Source organism: Halichoerus grypus, chromosome 8, assembly GCF_964656455.1.
Source record: "Halichoerus grypus chromosome 8, mHalGry1.hap1.1, whole genome shotgun sequence".
Taxonomy (NCBI): domain Eukaryota; kingdom Metazoa; phylum Chordata; class Mammalia; order Carnivora; family Phocidae; genus Halichoerus; species Halichoerus grypus.
In genome coordinates, this window is record NC_135719.1 from 49,404,969 (window position 1) to 49,418,690 (window position 13,722).

The 13,722-nt window shown below is 50.8% G+C and overlaps 1 protein-coding gene across 3 annotated transcripts in view; it reads left to right on the forward strand.

The window, feature by feature from the left end:
* Window positions 1-13,722, forward strand: part of PIF1 (PIF1 5'-to-3' DNA helicase) — a 69,439-nt gene that overhangs the window by 53,105 nt on the left and 2,612 nt on the right. Inside the window, exons 1-9 of one of the 3 annotated variants that reach the window (XM_078079205.1) lie at window positions 5,160-5,319; window positions 8,778-9,355; window positions 10,151-10,283; window positions 10,370-10,495; window positions 10,599-10,752; window positions 10,844-10,958; window positions 11,035-11,141; window positions 12,504-12,643; window positions 13,225-13,331. In XM_078079205.1, the coding sequence (XP_077935331.1) occupies window positions 5,163-5,319; window positions 8,778-9,355; window positions 10,151-10,283; window positions 10,370-10,495; window positions 10,599-10,752; window positions 10,844-10,958; window positions 11,035-11,141; window positions 12,504-12,643; window positions 13,225-13,331 (1,617 nt within the window). In that variant the 5' untranslated portion in view covers window positions 5,160-5,162. Of the gene's footprint in view, window positions 1-5,159; window positions 5,320-7,848; window positions 8,082-8,777; window positions 9,356-10,150; window positions 10,284-10,369; window positions 10,496-10,598; window positions 10,753-10,843; window positions 10,959-11,034; window positions 11,142-12,503; window positions 12,644-13,224; window positions 13,332-13,722 lie in introns of those variants that run through there. The other 2 variants (XM_078079207.1, XM_078079206.1) reach the window with 2 other exon arrangements.

Sequence of the window (13,722 nt, forward strand, 5' to 3'; positions counted from 1 at the left end):
GGGAAGTCATTGAAAGTTTCTGGCTGTGGAAGTGATGGAGTCTGTTTTGCAGGTACACCATTTTATCAACACAAAACTTATTGAGGGCCTTTGAAGTGGGGTGCTTTCCAATACTTCATCCTGGCATTTATTCACTCAAAAGAATTTAGGGAGCCTCTGTCCTCTGTTCACTGTACTAAGCTCCTCACATGTACCTCATTTAATCTTCACGAAAGTGGATAATGACCCATGAGATAGATACAATTGTTATCTTCATTGAACAGATCTTGACTCCAAGGCTTAGACCTGTTTCAGGTCCCTTGACTGGTGAGTGGTGGTGCAAGGATTCGAACCTCACCTGACTGCAGAGTCTGTGCTCTCTACTAAGTGTTTTGGCAGCGTTGTATGACCAGCCCACACAGATCTGGGCCCTGCCTTGGAGGGCTGCAGAGCCAGTAAGAGGGCAGACAAGTCCTTAGAAGGGCTCTGAAAGAGTACACAGTGTGTGGTGAGAGCTGCTTCCCAGAGGAAGGGCTGGAGTGACTGAGTGTAGGCTCCCTGCTCAGTGGGGAGTCGGCTTCTCCCTCTCCCCCTGCTTGTGCTCTCTCTCTCACTTGCTCACTCTCTCTCTCTCAAATAAATAAAGTCTTTAAAAAAAAGACAGTAAGGGGGGAGGAGAGGTTGGGGGAAAGTGGTTAAAAGGTACAAACTTCCAGTTATAGGGTAAATAAGTACTAGGATGACTATAGTTAGTACCGCTGTTATGGTATATACAGAAGATATTAGGAGAGAAGATCCTAAGAGTTCTCATCACAAGGAGAAATGTGTTTTCTTTTGTTTTTAATGGGTCTATATGAGATGGTGGATGTTAACTAAACCTACTGTGGTAATCATTTCACAATATATGTAAATATATGGATATTTCAGCTGAGACCTGAAAGATGAGACAGAGACAGCCACAAAAAGAGTGAGGTGGAAGGTATTTCTTCTTTTTTTCTTTCAAACCAATATTTTTATTATTTTTTTTTAAGGTTTTATTTATTTATTTGACAGAGAGAGCGAGCACAGGCAGGGGGAGCGGCAGAGGGAGAAGACGCAGACTCCCCGTTGAGCAGGGAGCCTGACGCAGGGCTCCATCCCAGGACCCTGGGATCATGACCTGAGCTGAAGGCAGATGCTCAATGGACTGAGCCACCCAGGCGCCCCTGTTTTTTGTTTTTTTTTTTTTTTAAGATTTTATTTATTTATTTGACAGAGAGAGACACAGAGAGAGAGGGATCATAAGCAGGGGGAGTGGGAGAGGGAGAAGCAGGCTCCCCATTGAGCAGAGAGCCCGATGCGGGGCTCGATCCCAGGACCCTGGGATCATGACCTGAGCCAAAGGCAGGCGCTTAACGACTGAGCCACCCAGGCGCCCCCCCCCCATTTTTTTTATAAAGTAAACTCTACCTCCAACTTCTGGCTTGAACTCACCACTCCGAGATCAAGTGATGTATGCTCTCCAGACTGAGCCAACCAGGCACCCTGGAGGAAGGTATTTCATGCAGAGGAAGAAAACTAGTGCAAAGACCTGGGCATAGGGATGGGCTCTGGGTGTACAAGGAGCACCAAGGAGGCCAGTGTGACAGAGACATAGTGAGTAAGGGAAGAAAGTGGTAGACTTGAGTTCACAGTGGAAGGAAGGGGGGGAGTTGGTCTCAGGCTGTGGTAAGGACTATGGATTTTATTCTAAGAGGAATTGCCTAGAGAGGCATCAAGGGCTTAAAAGTAGCAAAATGTGTTTATATGTTTGAAAACATCCCATCTGCGGCTATTTGGAGAAAGGATTGAATTGTAGGGGATTAGAGTGGAAGCCAGGAAGCCAGTGACATTAGGAGACCTCCTGCTATAATCCAGGGAGAGAAGACAGGCTGCTAGCTCTAAGTTGTGGGATGGGGATGGAGGGAATGATCCAAAATGGCAGAAACAATAGGTTTCGATAGTAGATTTGATGTGGAAAGTAAAGAAGGAATCAAGAATATGATGTAGGTTTTTTGGGGTGCCTGGGTGGCTCAATTGGCTAAGTGTCTGCCTTTGGCTTGGGTCCTGATCTCAGGATCCTGGGATCGTGCCCCATGTTGGGCTCCCTGCTCGGTGGGGAGCCTGCTTCTCCCTCTCCCGCTCCTCCTGCTTGTGCTCTCTCTCTGTCAAATAAATAAATCTTAAAAAAAAAAAAAAAAGGAATATGATGTGGCTTTTTAACCTGAGCTACAAATGGTGGTGCATTTACTGAGATGAAGACAGGAGAAAAACAGGTTTATATGGTGTTGGAGAAGGAGATTAAAACCTGTTCTGGAGAAAGTGGGTTTGACATGCCTGCTAGGTATCTGTGTGGTGATATCAGGACAAATGGAGACAGAGTTGGAGTTCAGGGGAGAAAGGCAGGCTAGAGATACAATATTGGGAATCAGCATGCAGCTGATAATCAAGCTATGGGATTGGAAAAGATAGAAGAAAAAGAAAAAAAGAGAAAGTCCTTCCACATTGAGAGGTCTCGGTGGGGAAAAGGGACTAGCAAAGAAGACCTATATGGAGCAGTGAATAAGTACAAAGAAACAAGGGAAGTGTGTTGTGGAAAGAGAAGAGAGGATTTCAAGGAGGGAGGGTCACCTGTACCAGAGGTTTAATAAAATGAGTGTTCGCTACCTGGTGATGAATCAATGCCAGGTGAAGAAGTGCTCTGGAAGCTGAAAGACCCTTTCAGCATCTCTCCAAGACTGTCCCTGTAAGTTAGGGCTGTAAAGGCTCTTTTATTTTTTCTTAAAGATTCTATTTATTTATTAGAGAGAAAGCTAGCACGAGAGAGAGCACGAGCAGGGGGAGGAGCAGAGGGAAAGGTAAAAATAGACTCCCCACTGAGCAGGAAGCCTGACCCCGGGCTGGCTCGATCCTGAGACTCCAGGATCATGACCTGAGCAGAAGGTAGATGCTTAACCGACAGAGCCACTCAGGCACCCCTGTAAAGGCTCTTTTAAATATCAAATGAGATTACGGACGAAAACGCATTTTGTAAACCGCCCAGTCCTGTGCTATTAATGTCAATGTTGATTTTTATTAATGAGGCGATTATAACTGAGACCACCGGTGAAAGAGAGCACATGACTTATGGAAAGAGTTCTCGAGGAAGAAACTTCATAATGACGAAAACTCGTTCCTCCTGAGAGCTTGCGTTAAAACCAGGCTTGGGGTTAGGTGAGAGATCCAGAAGCAGTGCTGAGCTTTTCTAATTGACCCTGCCCTGGCAGCACTGAGCAGAACACTGAGGATGGCAAAGACTGCCCAAAGCCGGGAAGGAGGAAGTCCGGCCCCAGACGTGAAATCCCTCTGGCTCCGCCTCCCTCCTCCACGGACCAATCAGGACCCAACTGACTGGACCGCGGCGCTGGGACGGGGAAGAGGGCGGAGCCTGAGGACCGTTACTCAACTGCTAAGCCGTATCCAGTTATTTGTTCTATTCCTTTCACTACAAGGACTCATTGTTGCTACTCCTACAAACCACCACTTTGGCAAAATCTCTGGTAGTTTCACATAAAACTAAATGTACACCTATTCAATGATCCAGCAATTTTTTTTTAAGATTTATTTGAGAGAGAGCTCAGGGGTGAGGGGCAGAGGGAGAGGAAGAGAGAAATTTAAGCAGACTCGTGGAGCATGGAGCGGGACTTAGGGCTCCATCCCACTACCCTGAGATCACGACCTGGGTGGGAGCCAAGAGTCAGAGGCTTAGCAGACTATGCCACCACTGAAGACCCAGTAATTTCTCACTGTGGTATCTATTTCTTAAAAATTAAAGCATAAATCCGTAGAAAGTCCAGATATCCATCAATAGGAAAATGGATAAACTAGTATATTCATACAATAGACTACTATTCAGCAATAAAAAGGAACCAACTACTGATAAAGCAACATGGATGAATCCCCAAATCATTATGCTCAGGGAAAGAAACCTGTACACACAAGAATACATATTGTATAATTCCATTTATAAGAAATTTTAAAACAAACTAAATCTATGGTGAAAACAAAATCAGAGCAGAGTTGCCTAAGGATTGAGGATGGGGATTGACTAGGTAGGAAGTAACATGAGGGAACTTTCTAGGTGATGATAATGTTCTTAGAACTTTGTGCAATGAAGGAAATATCCTAAATCTGTGTTGTCCAATACGGTAGCTTCTAGCCACATGTGGCTATTGAGCATTTGAAGTATGGCCAGTGGGATTCAAAAACTGAATTTTAAATTTCATTTAATTTTAATTAATTTGAATTTAAAATTAGCCACATGTGACTAGTGGCTACCATATTGGACAGCAGAGTTTATATCCTTATAAGGGCTTGGGCTGCACTGATATTTGCATTTGTCAAAACTCTTCTCATGCTAAGCCTAAGAGTTGTACATTTCACCATATGTAAAGTTTACATTAAAAAGATAAGCATAAAAAAGAAAAGATAAGCATAGGGTTGCCTGGGTGGCTCAGCCAGTTAGCATCTGACTTTGGCTTGGGTCATGATCTCAGGGTCCTGGGATGGAGGCCCACATAGGGCTCCTCACTCACCAGGGAATCTGCTTGTCCCTCTCCCTCTGCCCCTCCCCCCACTCATGCCCTCTCTCTCTCAAATAAATAAAATATTTCTTAGATAGATAGATAAAGCATAGGGGTACCTGGCTGACTCGGTCGGTAGAGCATGCAACTCTTGATCTCAGGGTCATGAGTTCAGGCCCCACGTTGGGCATGGAGCCTACTTCAGGAAGAAAAAAAGCATAAACTAGTTAATGCTATGCATGTTGAAGTGTTTAGATGGGAAATATCCTGTTGTCTGCAACTTAAAAATGCATAACGGATTCATGAATGTTGAGATGGACAGATGACTAGACGTGATAAATACAACAAAATATTAATTGTAGAAACTTGGTGGCGGGTATATGGGTGTTCACTGTAAAATTCTTTCAACCCTTCTGTATATGTTGAAATATTTTCAGAATAAAATGTTGGGGTCACCAAGGGCTGAGAGGAGAAAGGAGTGGGGAGTTATTGTCTAATGGGTAGAAACTGTGATGATGAAAATTTTCTGGAAATAGTGGTGATGGTTATGCAACATTTGAAAGTACTTCATGGCAATGAGTTGTACACTTAAAAATAGTTAAAATGGTAAATTTTATATATATTGTACTTTTTTTTTTTTTAGTTCGAAAGTCACAAGAAAAACAATGTTGGGGAAAAATCCATGTGGAAGTGTCTGTGCCTTCTCTAGAGGCAGTCTGGTGTACTGCACAGAGGGAAAGGGGAAGGGAGCAGGCTGTTGGTGAGTGTGCCGGGCCCATTATAAGCAAAGGGTAATGGGAAGAGGCAACAGAGGCTTTGGAAACAGACCTGGGTTCATAATCCCAGCTCTTTGACTTTCTGGCTGTGTGATTGTCCTGGTTTCTTAGTGCTATTGCTGCTCTAACAAATTACCACAAATATAGTGGCTTAAAACAACACAAATTTATTATCTTGAGTTCTGGAGGTCTGACATGTGTCCCACTGGGCCAGAATCAAGAGCTGTGTTCCTTCTATAGACTCTAATGGGCAGGAACCCACTTCCTTGCCTTTTCCAGCTTCCAGAAGCCTCTCGTATTCTATGGCTTGATTCATGGCCCTTTTCTTCATCATCGAAGCCAGCAGTAACATCTTCAAATCTTTCGCTGTTTCTCACATACATCTGTGCTTTTTTTTTTTTTAACCCATTAGAATTGCTGTGTGTGTGTGTTTTTTTTAAGATTTTTAAAAAATATATTTATTTATTTATTTGAAAGAGAGAGAGAAAAAAACAGCATGAGAGGGAAGAGGGTCAGAGGGAGAAGCAGGCTCCCCGCTGACCCGGGAGCCCGATGTGGGACTCGATCCCAGGACCCTGGGATCATGACCTGAGCCGAAAGCAGTCGCTTAACCAACTGAGCCACTCAGGCACCCCCTTTTTTTTTAAGATTTTATTTATTTATTTGGCAGAGAGAGGGCAGGAGAGCAGCAGAAGGAGAGGGAGAAACAGGCCCCCTGTGGAGCAGGGAGCCGGATGCGGGGCTCGATCCCAGGACACTGGGATCATGACCCAAGCGGAAGGCAGACGCTTAACCAACTGAACCACCCAGGCATCCCACATCTGTGATTCTTGATCACATCTCCTTCTCTGGCTCTTCTGCCTCCCTTTCCTTTATAAGAACCCTTGTGATTCCATTGGGCCCACCCAAACAATCCAGATAATCTTTCCCCCTCGAGATCCTTAATTTCTCACAACTGCAAAATCACTTTTGCCGTGCAAGGTAACATATTCATAAATTCTGGGGATTAGAATAGGAACATCTTAGGGGGACCATTATTCTGCCTGCCACAGTGATGTTGAAAATTTCCCTATGCCACTGGGTACTCATATGTCAAGACAGCACCGAAGAGGAACGATATTTCTCCTGATTTTTTTCCTAACAGTTTTACTGTGGTATAATTCACATACCATACAATTTACCCATTTAAAGCAAACAATTCAGTGGTTTTTTTTTTTTTTAAAGATTTTATCTATTTATTTGACAGAGAGAGACACAGTGAGAGAGGGATCACAAGCAGGGGGAGAGGCAGAGGGAGAAGCAGGCTTCCCGCTAAGCGCGTAGCCCGATGCGGGGCTCGATCCCACAACCCCGGGATCATGACCTGAGCCGAAGGCAGACGCTTAACGACTGAGCCACCCAGGTGCCCCCAATTCAGTGGTTTTTAACATAGTCGCAGAACTATACAATCATCACATTTTTATCTCTCACCATTTTTCTATATGAGAAAACAAAGGCTTGAGACATTAAGGAAACTTGCCTAGAGTAACCTCTAACTGGCAGGGCTGGGGCACTGCAGTGGCTGTCAGGAGCTGAGATTCCAGTCCAGGCCTGGATTCCCTTCATGAAGTTAGACTAGTTACCGGGTAGAAATGTGGTGCAGAAAACAGCAGATGCTCACACCAGGTTAGACTTGGGCTCAAGGCTTTGTTTTGCTATCTGCAAGGTATGTGACTTTTGGTAAAATCTATTGGAGCCTTGGTTTCCTCATTTGAAAAATGAGGGCAATCCAATAAATGAGGAGGCTGACTCACCTATAAGATCCCTTCCAGCTATGTAATTCCAAGCTTCAATGAGGGGGGAGAAAAGATAATTAAAAATAAATTCTCCGAGGGCGCCTGGGTGGCTCAGTTGGTTAGGCGACTGCCTTCGGCTCGGGTCATGATTCTGGAGTCCCGGGATCGAGTCCCGCATCGGGCTCCCTGCTCAGCGGGGAGTCTGCTTCTCTCTCTCTCTCTCATTCTCTCTCTCAAATAAATAAATAAATAAATAAAATAAATTCTCCGAGCATCCAGTGCAACAAAAGGGGTACGAATTCCCTGAAGACAGAGGCTCACATGCTTCCTTTGTACTCCCTGAGTACCTGGCACAGGTCTTGGAATTCCTCACCGAAGGGCCTCAGCCCGCTGGGAGACAAATGCGTAAAATGACCCTTACAGAGGCAGAGAAGGATGGAAAGAGTAGCGGGGGGGGGGGGGGGGGGGTTACGCAACGGAAGCTGCAGGCCTTGGGGTAGTCGGCCCAGGAGTGGGCAACCGCCAAGTGAAGGTAAACACGGTGGGAGGGATCAGAGGCCCCTCTTTCCAAAGGCCAAGTTGAGCCGCAGTGAGGGCTCGAGCCGAGAAAAAGTGTGTTGGAGGCATGGTTCTAAAAACCAATCTTCAAGCCGCATTGGGTGACACAACACCACGCGTTGCCGAGCTCCGCCCCTTCCCACCTCGCCCACTGGTGCACGAGATTTGGTATGCTTTCCCCCACAGTAAGACTCCTTTCACCGCCGCGCGATTAGTACCGCCCAAGCTCGGCGAGTTTGAACCCAACGAAAGACACGCCCGTTGTCACGCCCCTGTCTCTGATTGGCTGGAGAATTTAAAGATCCGGCCGGTTATAGGGTGATTTTCTACTTCTAGTATTTGAAAGTTCGTACTGCCCGAGGTTCACTAGCTGGCCGGCTCTGTTCAGCGCGTTCGTCCGCGTGCAGGTGCAAGTGAGTGTCCACGCGACCCCAGAGGTGGGAGACAGAGAGTCTGCTTTTTCAAAGGGTCTCTGCCGGGAGGGTGCAGACGAGTGGGTCAGACGGAGGAAACATAGATTCCCGAGCCCCAGGGTCCCCGGCAATTTCCCTAGCCAAATATTCTCCACCCAGTGCCCATCTTGGAGATGGGAAGAGTCAGGGCTCGGGAATCACACTAACCCTGACTCCTACCAGTCGTTGTAACCTCTCCCAGTCTGTTTCCACTTCTGTACACGGGTAATAGTGAGATTGACCTGGCAGCATATAAACCACTGGACGTATCTGGAAGACAGAAGGTCCCCTGCTCATCTCTCCATTTGAGCTTCCCCTGCTTCCTTGGGAGAGGACTCTGAGGATTCCCTTGCCTGCCCTGGGCTTCTTGGAATCAGCCTCCTTTTTTTGTTCAGGAGCCTGCTTTCGCGGCTCTGGTCGGACAGCTGAGGCTCCCCATTCCTGGGTGCATTTGACGCTGCCCATCCACCGCTCTGGAAATTACCGTGTAGGAGAGTAAGGTCTACGTGAATTTCGGTTGGTCCCAGGTCCCTTTTGCCGTCTGCGTGACCTCTTTTTGTTCCTAGTGACAGCCTCCGTGACCCTATGTGGTCTTGACCGGGCTCCCGATTAGGTCCACTGAGTCCTCGTGACCCCTGCGCTCCGGGCTTTTTGCAGATCTGCCGGAGGCGGTGGCGATGCTGTCTGTCACCCAGGCAGCGCCGGCGGAATTGGAGGACGCGGAGCTGCGGTGCCGCGTGTCTGTGGAGGAGTTGAGCCCCGGCGGGCAGCCGCGAAAGCGCCAGGCCTTACGCACGGCGGAGCTGAGCCTGGGGCGGAATGAGCGCCGCGAGCTGCTGCTGCGGCTGCAGGCGCCTGGGCCCGCGGGCCGGCCGCGCTGCTTCCCTCTGCGGGCCGCGCGCCTCTTCACGCGCTTCGCGGCGGCCGGACGCAGCACGCTGCGGCTCCCCAGCGACGGCGTTCCCGGGGCGGGCGCTGTGCAGCTGCTGCTCTCCGACTGCCCTCCGGACCGCCTGCGACGCTTCCTGCGCACGCTGCGCCTCAAGCTGGCCGCGGCCCCCGGGCCGGGGCCGGCCTCCGCCCGCGCGCAGCTGCTTGGCCCGCGGCCCCGCGACTTCGTCACCATCAGCCCCGTGCAGCCCGAGGAGCTGCGGCGCGCGGTGGCCACCCGGGTCTCGCGCGCCACGCCCGTGAAGCGGCCGGTGGAACCCCGGGAGGGAGCCGAGCCCAGCACTGTGAGGACAGGAAAGGGGGGACGCCTCAGGGAGTGGGTGTGCCCCTGAGATGGAAGAGACCCAGGAGGCCCAAGTTTAGGGGGTTGCTGGTTAGCTCAGAGGAGATGCCCATTGGACATCTGAGTGTGACAGGGATGTGGGAATTGTGCAGTGTTTCTCCAGAGTGCAATCCCTGAGTAAGCTAGAATAGGAAGAGGGCCCACTTCACGGTAAAAGGGAAAGTAGAGAAGGTGACTTCAGAAGAAAAAGTAGGAGGCTGTTGGGCCTAGAGAAGGAGAGGAGCTTTTGGAGAGAAGAAGTGACCAGCAGTGTCAGGGGCAGCCAACAGGTCTGAGCAGTTGGGGGGGACAAAGTCTGGAAGGTCTGACAGTGTTTATGAACTGGGGCAGGTGGATCACAGACCACAGGGGTTTGAGACTCAGCTGGGGAGAAGATGGAGATGGAGCCAGGCAGGGTTTTGCTGTGAGACAGGCAGGTTTGTGCCAGGAAGAGTAGTGAGAAGGAAGGACCTGTGAGAGAACCAGGAGATTTAGGGAAACCAGGGGAGGGAGCTGAGGGAGGATCCAGACCCACATAGTGCAGTCACCAGGGCACCAGGGATCAGTGGAAACCCAGCCTTGAGCCCTTCTTTCCTCAAGGACAGACCTGGTCCGGAGTAGTTACTGGTAAGATCTCCAGGGGAACCAAAGCTGCCCATGGGCTTCAAGGAGTGAAACCAGCAGAGAAACAAAGGGCTACCAGGCCTAGCATGGCACCCAGGCTAGGAAGCCCTGAGACAGTCCTGTCCCCCCACAGGAAGCCCCAAGGTGGCCCTTGCCTGTGAAGAGGCTGAGCTTGCCCCCCACCAAACCACAGCTTTCTAAGGAACAGGCTGCGGTGCTGAGGGTTGTCCTGAAAGGCCAGAGCATCTTCTTCACTGGGAGTGCAGGTAGTGGGGGGACAGCGTGGGGGGTGGGGGAACGGTGATGGGGGAGGATGGAGGAGCAGGTGACCCTGACTTTACGCTCTGCCCAGGGACAGGGAAGTCTTATCTGCTGAAGCGGATCCTGGGCTCACTGCCTCCCACAGGTACTGTGGCTACTGCCAGCACTGGGGTGGCAGCCTGCCACATCGGGGGGACCACCCTCCACGCCTTTGCAGGTAAGTGGGGACCTCTAGGGCTTGAGCTGGAAGCCAGCCAGGCCTGTGAGATGGAAGAGGGGGTCAGTGGCTAGGGTCTTAGGCTGAGTAGTGTCACTCACAGGCATCGGCTCAGGCCAGGCTCCCCTGGCGCAGTGTGTGGCCCTGGCCCAGCGGCCAGCTGTGCGCCAGGGCTGGCTGAACTGCCAGCGGCTAGTCATCGATGAGATCTCCATGGTGGAGGCGGACCTGTTTGACAAGCTGGAAGCGGTGGCCAGGTCAGTATATGCAGTAAGGGCTGGGTTCTGGTGGTTTTCCGTATGGAACCTGGCCACCCCAGCTGCTAAAGTACCCCGTGCTCCTCTCCAGAGCTGTCCGGCAGCAGGACAAGCCATTTGGAGGGATCCAGCTCATCATCTGTGGGGACTTCCTGCAGCTGCCGCCTGTCACCAAGGGCTCCCAGCCCCCGAAGTTCTGCTTTCAGGTATCACTCACCCTCTGGCCCTGCCCCCCACAGGCGTCTGCTCTTCTCCCTGAAACCCCTGCCCTGCCCCCACCAGGCCAAGAGCTGGAGAAGGTGTGTCCCAGTGACCCTGGAGCTGACCGAGGTGTGGAGGCAGGCCGACCAGATCTTCATCTCTCTGCTGCAGGCTGTCAGGCTGGGAAGGTGGGCCCCCGTGAACAGAGAAGGGGGGAAAGTGCTTCATGGCCCCATAGAAGATGGTCATTCTCTAAGCACTGGGACCCTGCCTCTTCCAAGGTTGGGTCCGCATCACCCAGCACAGGCCCTGGCACAGACCAGATGTCAGGGAAGTATGGACACATGGATACACGAGAAGAAATCAGAGATGTTAACACTCCTATTTCACAGATGCAGAAATGGGGGGTTCAAAGAGGTGAAGTGACTTGCCCCAAGTTCCAGCCAGTAAGTGACTGGGCTGGGATTTGAACCTGGCCTGACTCTAAAACCCAAGTTCCTCCCACTCTTAGAGAGCCAAGTGGGGTCACTTGGTGAGGGAGAGAGGTTGCAGGCACGATCCCACCCCAGCTAGGACAAAAGGTTGAAATGCCAGGACGACTCATGTGCAAGCAGGCAGGAGGCCAGGAAGGCAGAAGACATGGGCCAGAGCTGGGCCTTGAAAACCAGCTTGGGACAGGATCGGCGGAGGAGGTGGTGGTAGTGAGGGGCTTTCTATGCTTAGGGACCCCTGTCACAGACATATGAGGCAGGTAGGAAGGTACATCGCACACACCAGCATCTGTGGGGAACAAGAGGAAGATTGAGTGGCAGAGCAGAGAGAGATGCAGGTCTTAAGTTGTTTCCCCTTCTCCCATGTGATTTGCTGTTGCACCCAGGCTTCTCCATGTGGAGGAAGGCTTGAGATAGAAACACAGGCTAGGGGCGCCTGGCTGGCTCAGTCGGAGAAGCCTTGATCAAGTGGGTCTTGATCTTGGGGCCGGGAGTTTGAGCCCCACAATGGGTGTAGAGATTACTTAAAAAAAATATATCAGTGAACATTATATCAAAAAACTCATGATGTACTATACATTGGCTAATTGAATTTAAATAAACAAACAAACTTTAAAAAGAAAGAAAAAGAAACACAGGCTAGATTTTTGCTCCCAAGGCAGCAAGCCAGAGGCTATAAGATTGTAGCCTGGAGGCCAATCTGATTATAGGCTACCCGTATGACAGGGTATCAACATCAGTGCCTTGTCCAGGCCCTCTGAACCTCTAGCCTGTGCTCACTCATATCCGACTTCCTCAGGAGCACTGGGATGGGAGGGTGGCTAGCTCCTACCTGGGGGCAGTCACAGGGAAGGGTCCCTGCTCATGATCATTCCCCATGTCTGGGGTCCAAGTGGGGAAAGGCAAGTTGGCCAGCCTGGGGGCCAGCACATTTTGCCCTGGTGCCCCTTTCTAATCCCCAAGTCTGACCCATGGCCTACTGCTTGGGCCATATCAGCCAGGTGCCCCACCTTCCCTGGTGTTCAGATGGGCTCTGCCCTGACAGCCCAGCCCCTACAGGTGCTCAGATGAAGTGACCCGCCAGCTCCAGGCCACAGCCTCCCACAAGGTGGAGCGAGATGGGATTGTAGCCACAAGGCTCTGCACTCACCAGGATGACGTGGCCCTCACCAACAGGAGGCGACTGCAGGAACTGCCAGGTGAGCAGGGAGCCAGGGCTGGTCAAAACCAGCTGGGAGGGGCCATCAGGCAGGTATGGGTCCCCCACCGCCACCCAACAGCCTGGGCCCTTGGGGCCATTTGGATATTTAGGCCCCCACCTCTCTGGCCATAAAGGCCCTTACATTTGCAGATGTAACTGTGACTTGAGAGGCATGATCTTGAACAGGTCAAGGTCACTGAGCCAGTAAATACTGGAAGTAAGACTTGAACCCAGGGGTGCCTGGGTGGCTCAGTTGTTAAGTGTCTGCCTTCAGCTCAGGTCATGATCCCAGAGTCGTGGGATCGAGCCCCGCATCGGGCTCCCAGCTCAGTAGGAAGCCTGCTTCTCTTTCTCCCACTCCCCCTGTTTGTGTTCCCTCTCTCGCTGTGTCTCTCTCTGTCAAATAAATAAATAAATTCTTTTAAAAAAGACTTGAACCCAGGCCCCTGATTCCAAAGCCCCAGCTTGCCTGAGCTGTCCCCACTACCGCCTTCTACACCCTGGTCTAATACATGGTTTTGGAAACTGAGCCACAAGTCGGTGACTTGTAATCTGTTTGCCCAACTCTTTTTTTCCTAGGTGAGGTACACAGCTTTAAGGCCATGGACAGTGACTCTGAGCAAGCCCGGATCCTGGATGCCCAGTGTCCCGTTAGCCAGATCCTTCAACTCAAGCTGGGGGCCCAGGTGAGTGGGAAGCAGAGCCAAGACCTGGGGGGCCTGGGCTTCCCCAGTCCTTGCCCTTCGGCCCAGGCAGCTCCATAGCCAGAGGGCCCAGCTGTGACCCCAGGGAACTCCCTCCCTCCTGCTCCCACCCACCTTCCTATCTTCAGCCTCCCACTGCCCTCTTCTTGCTAGGCCTGGGGCACCAGCAACAATGCTTTGGACAAGCCCCTTTCCCTTGCTGAAGCTCAGTTTCCACGTCTGTGTCATGTGAGAGAGCCCTGCTTCTTCCCATGATGTTGGGGTGGGCCAAATGGGAGACTTCCCTCAGGTTCTGAAAGGCACTTGAGGGCTGGAAGAGGGGTGACAGGACCTGGAGCTATCCCTCATGATTTTGGCCCATACACATACCCCG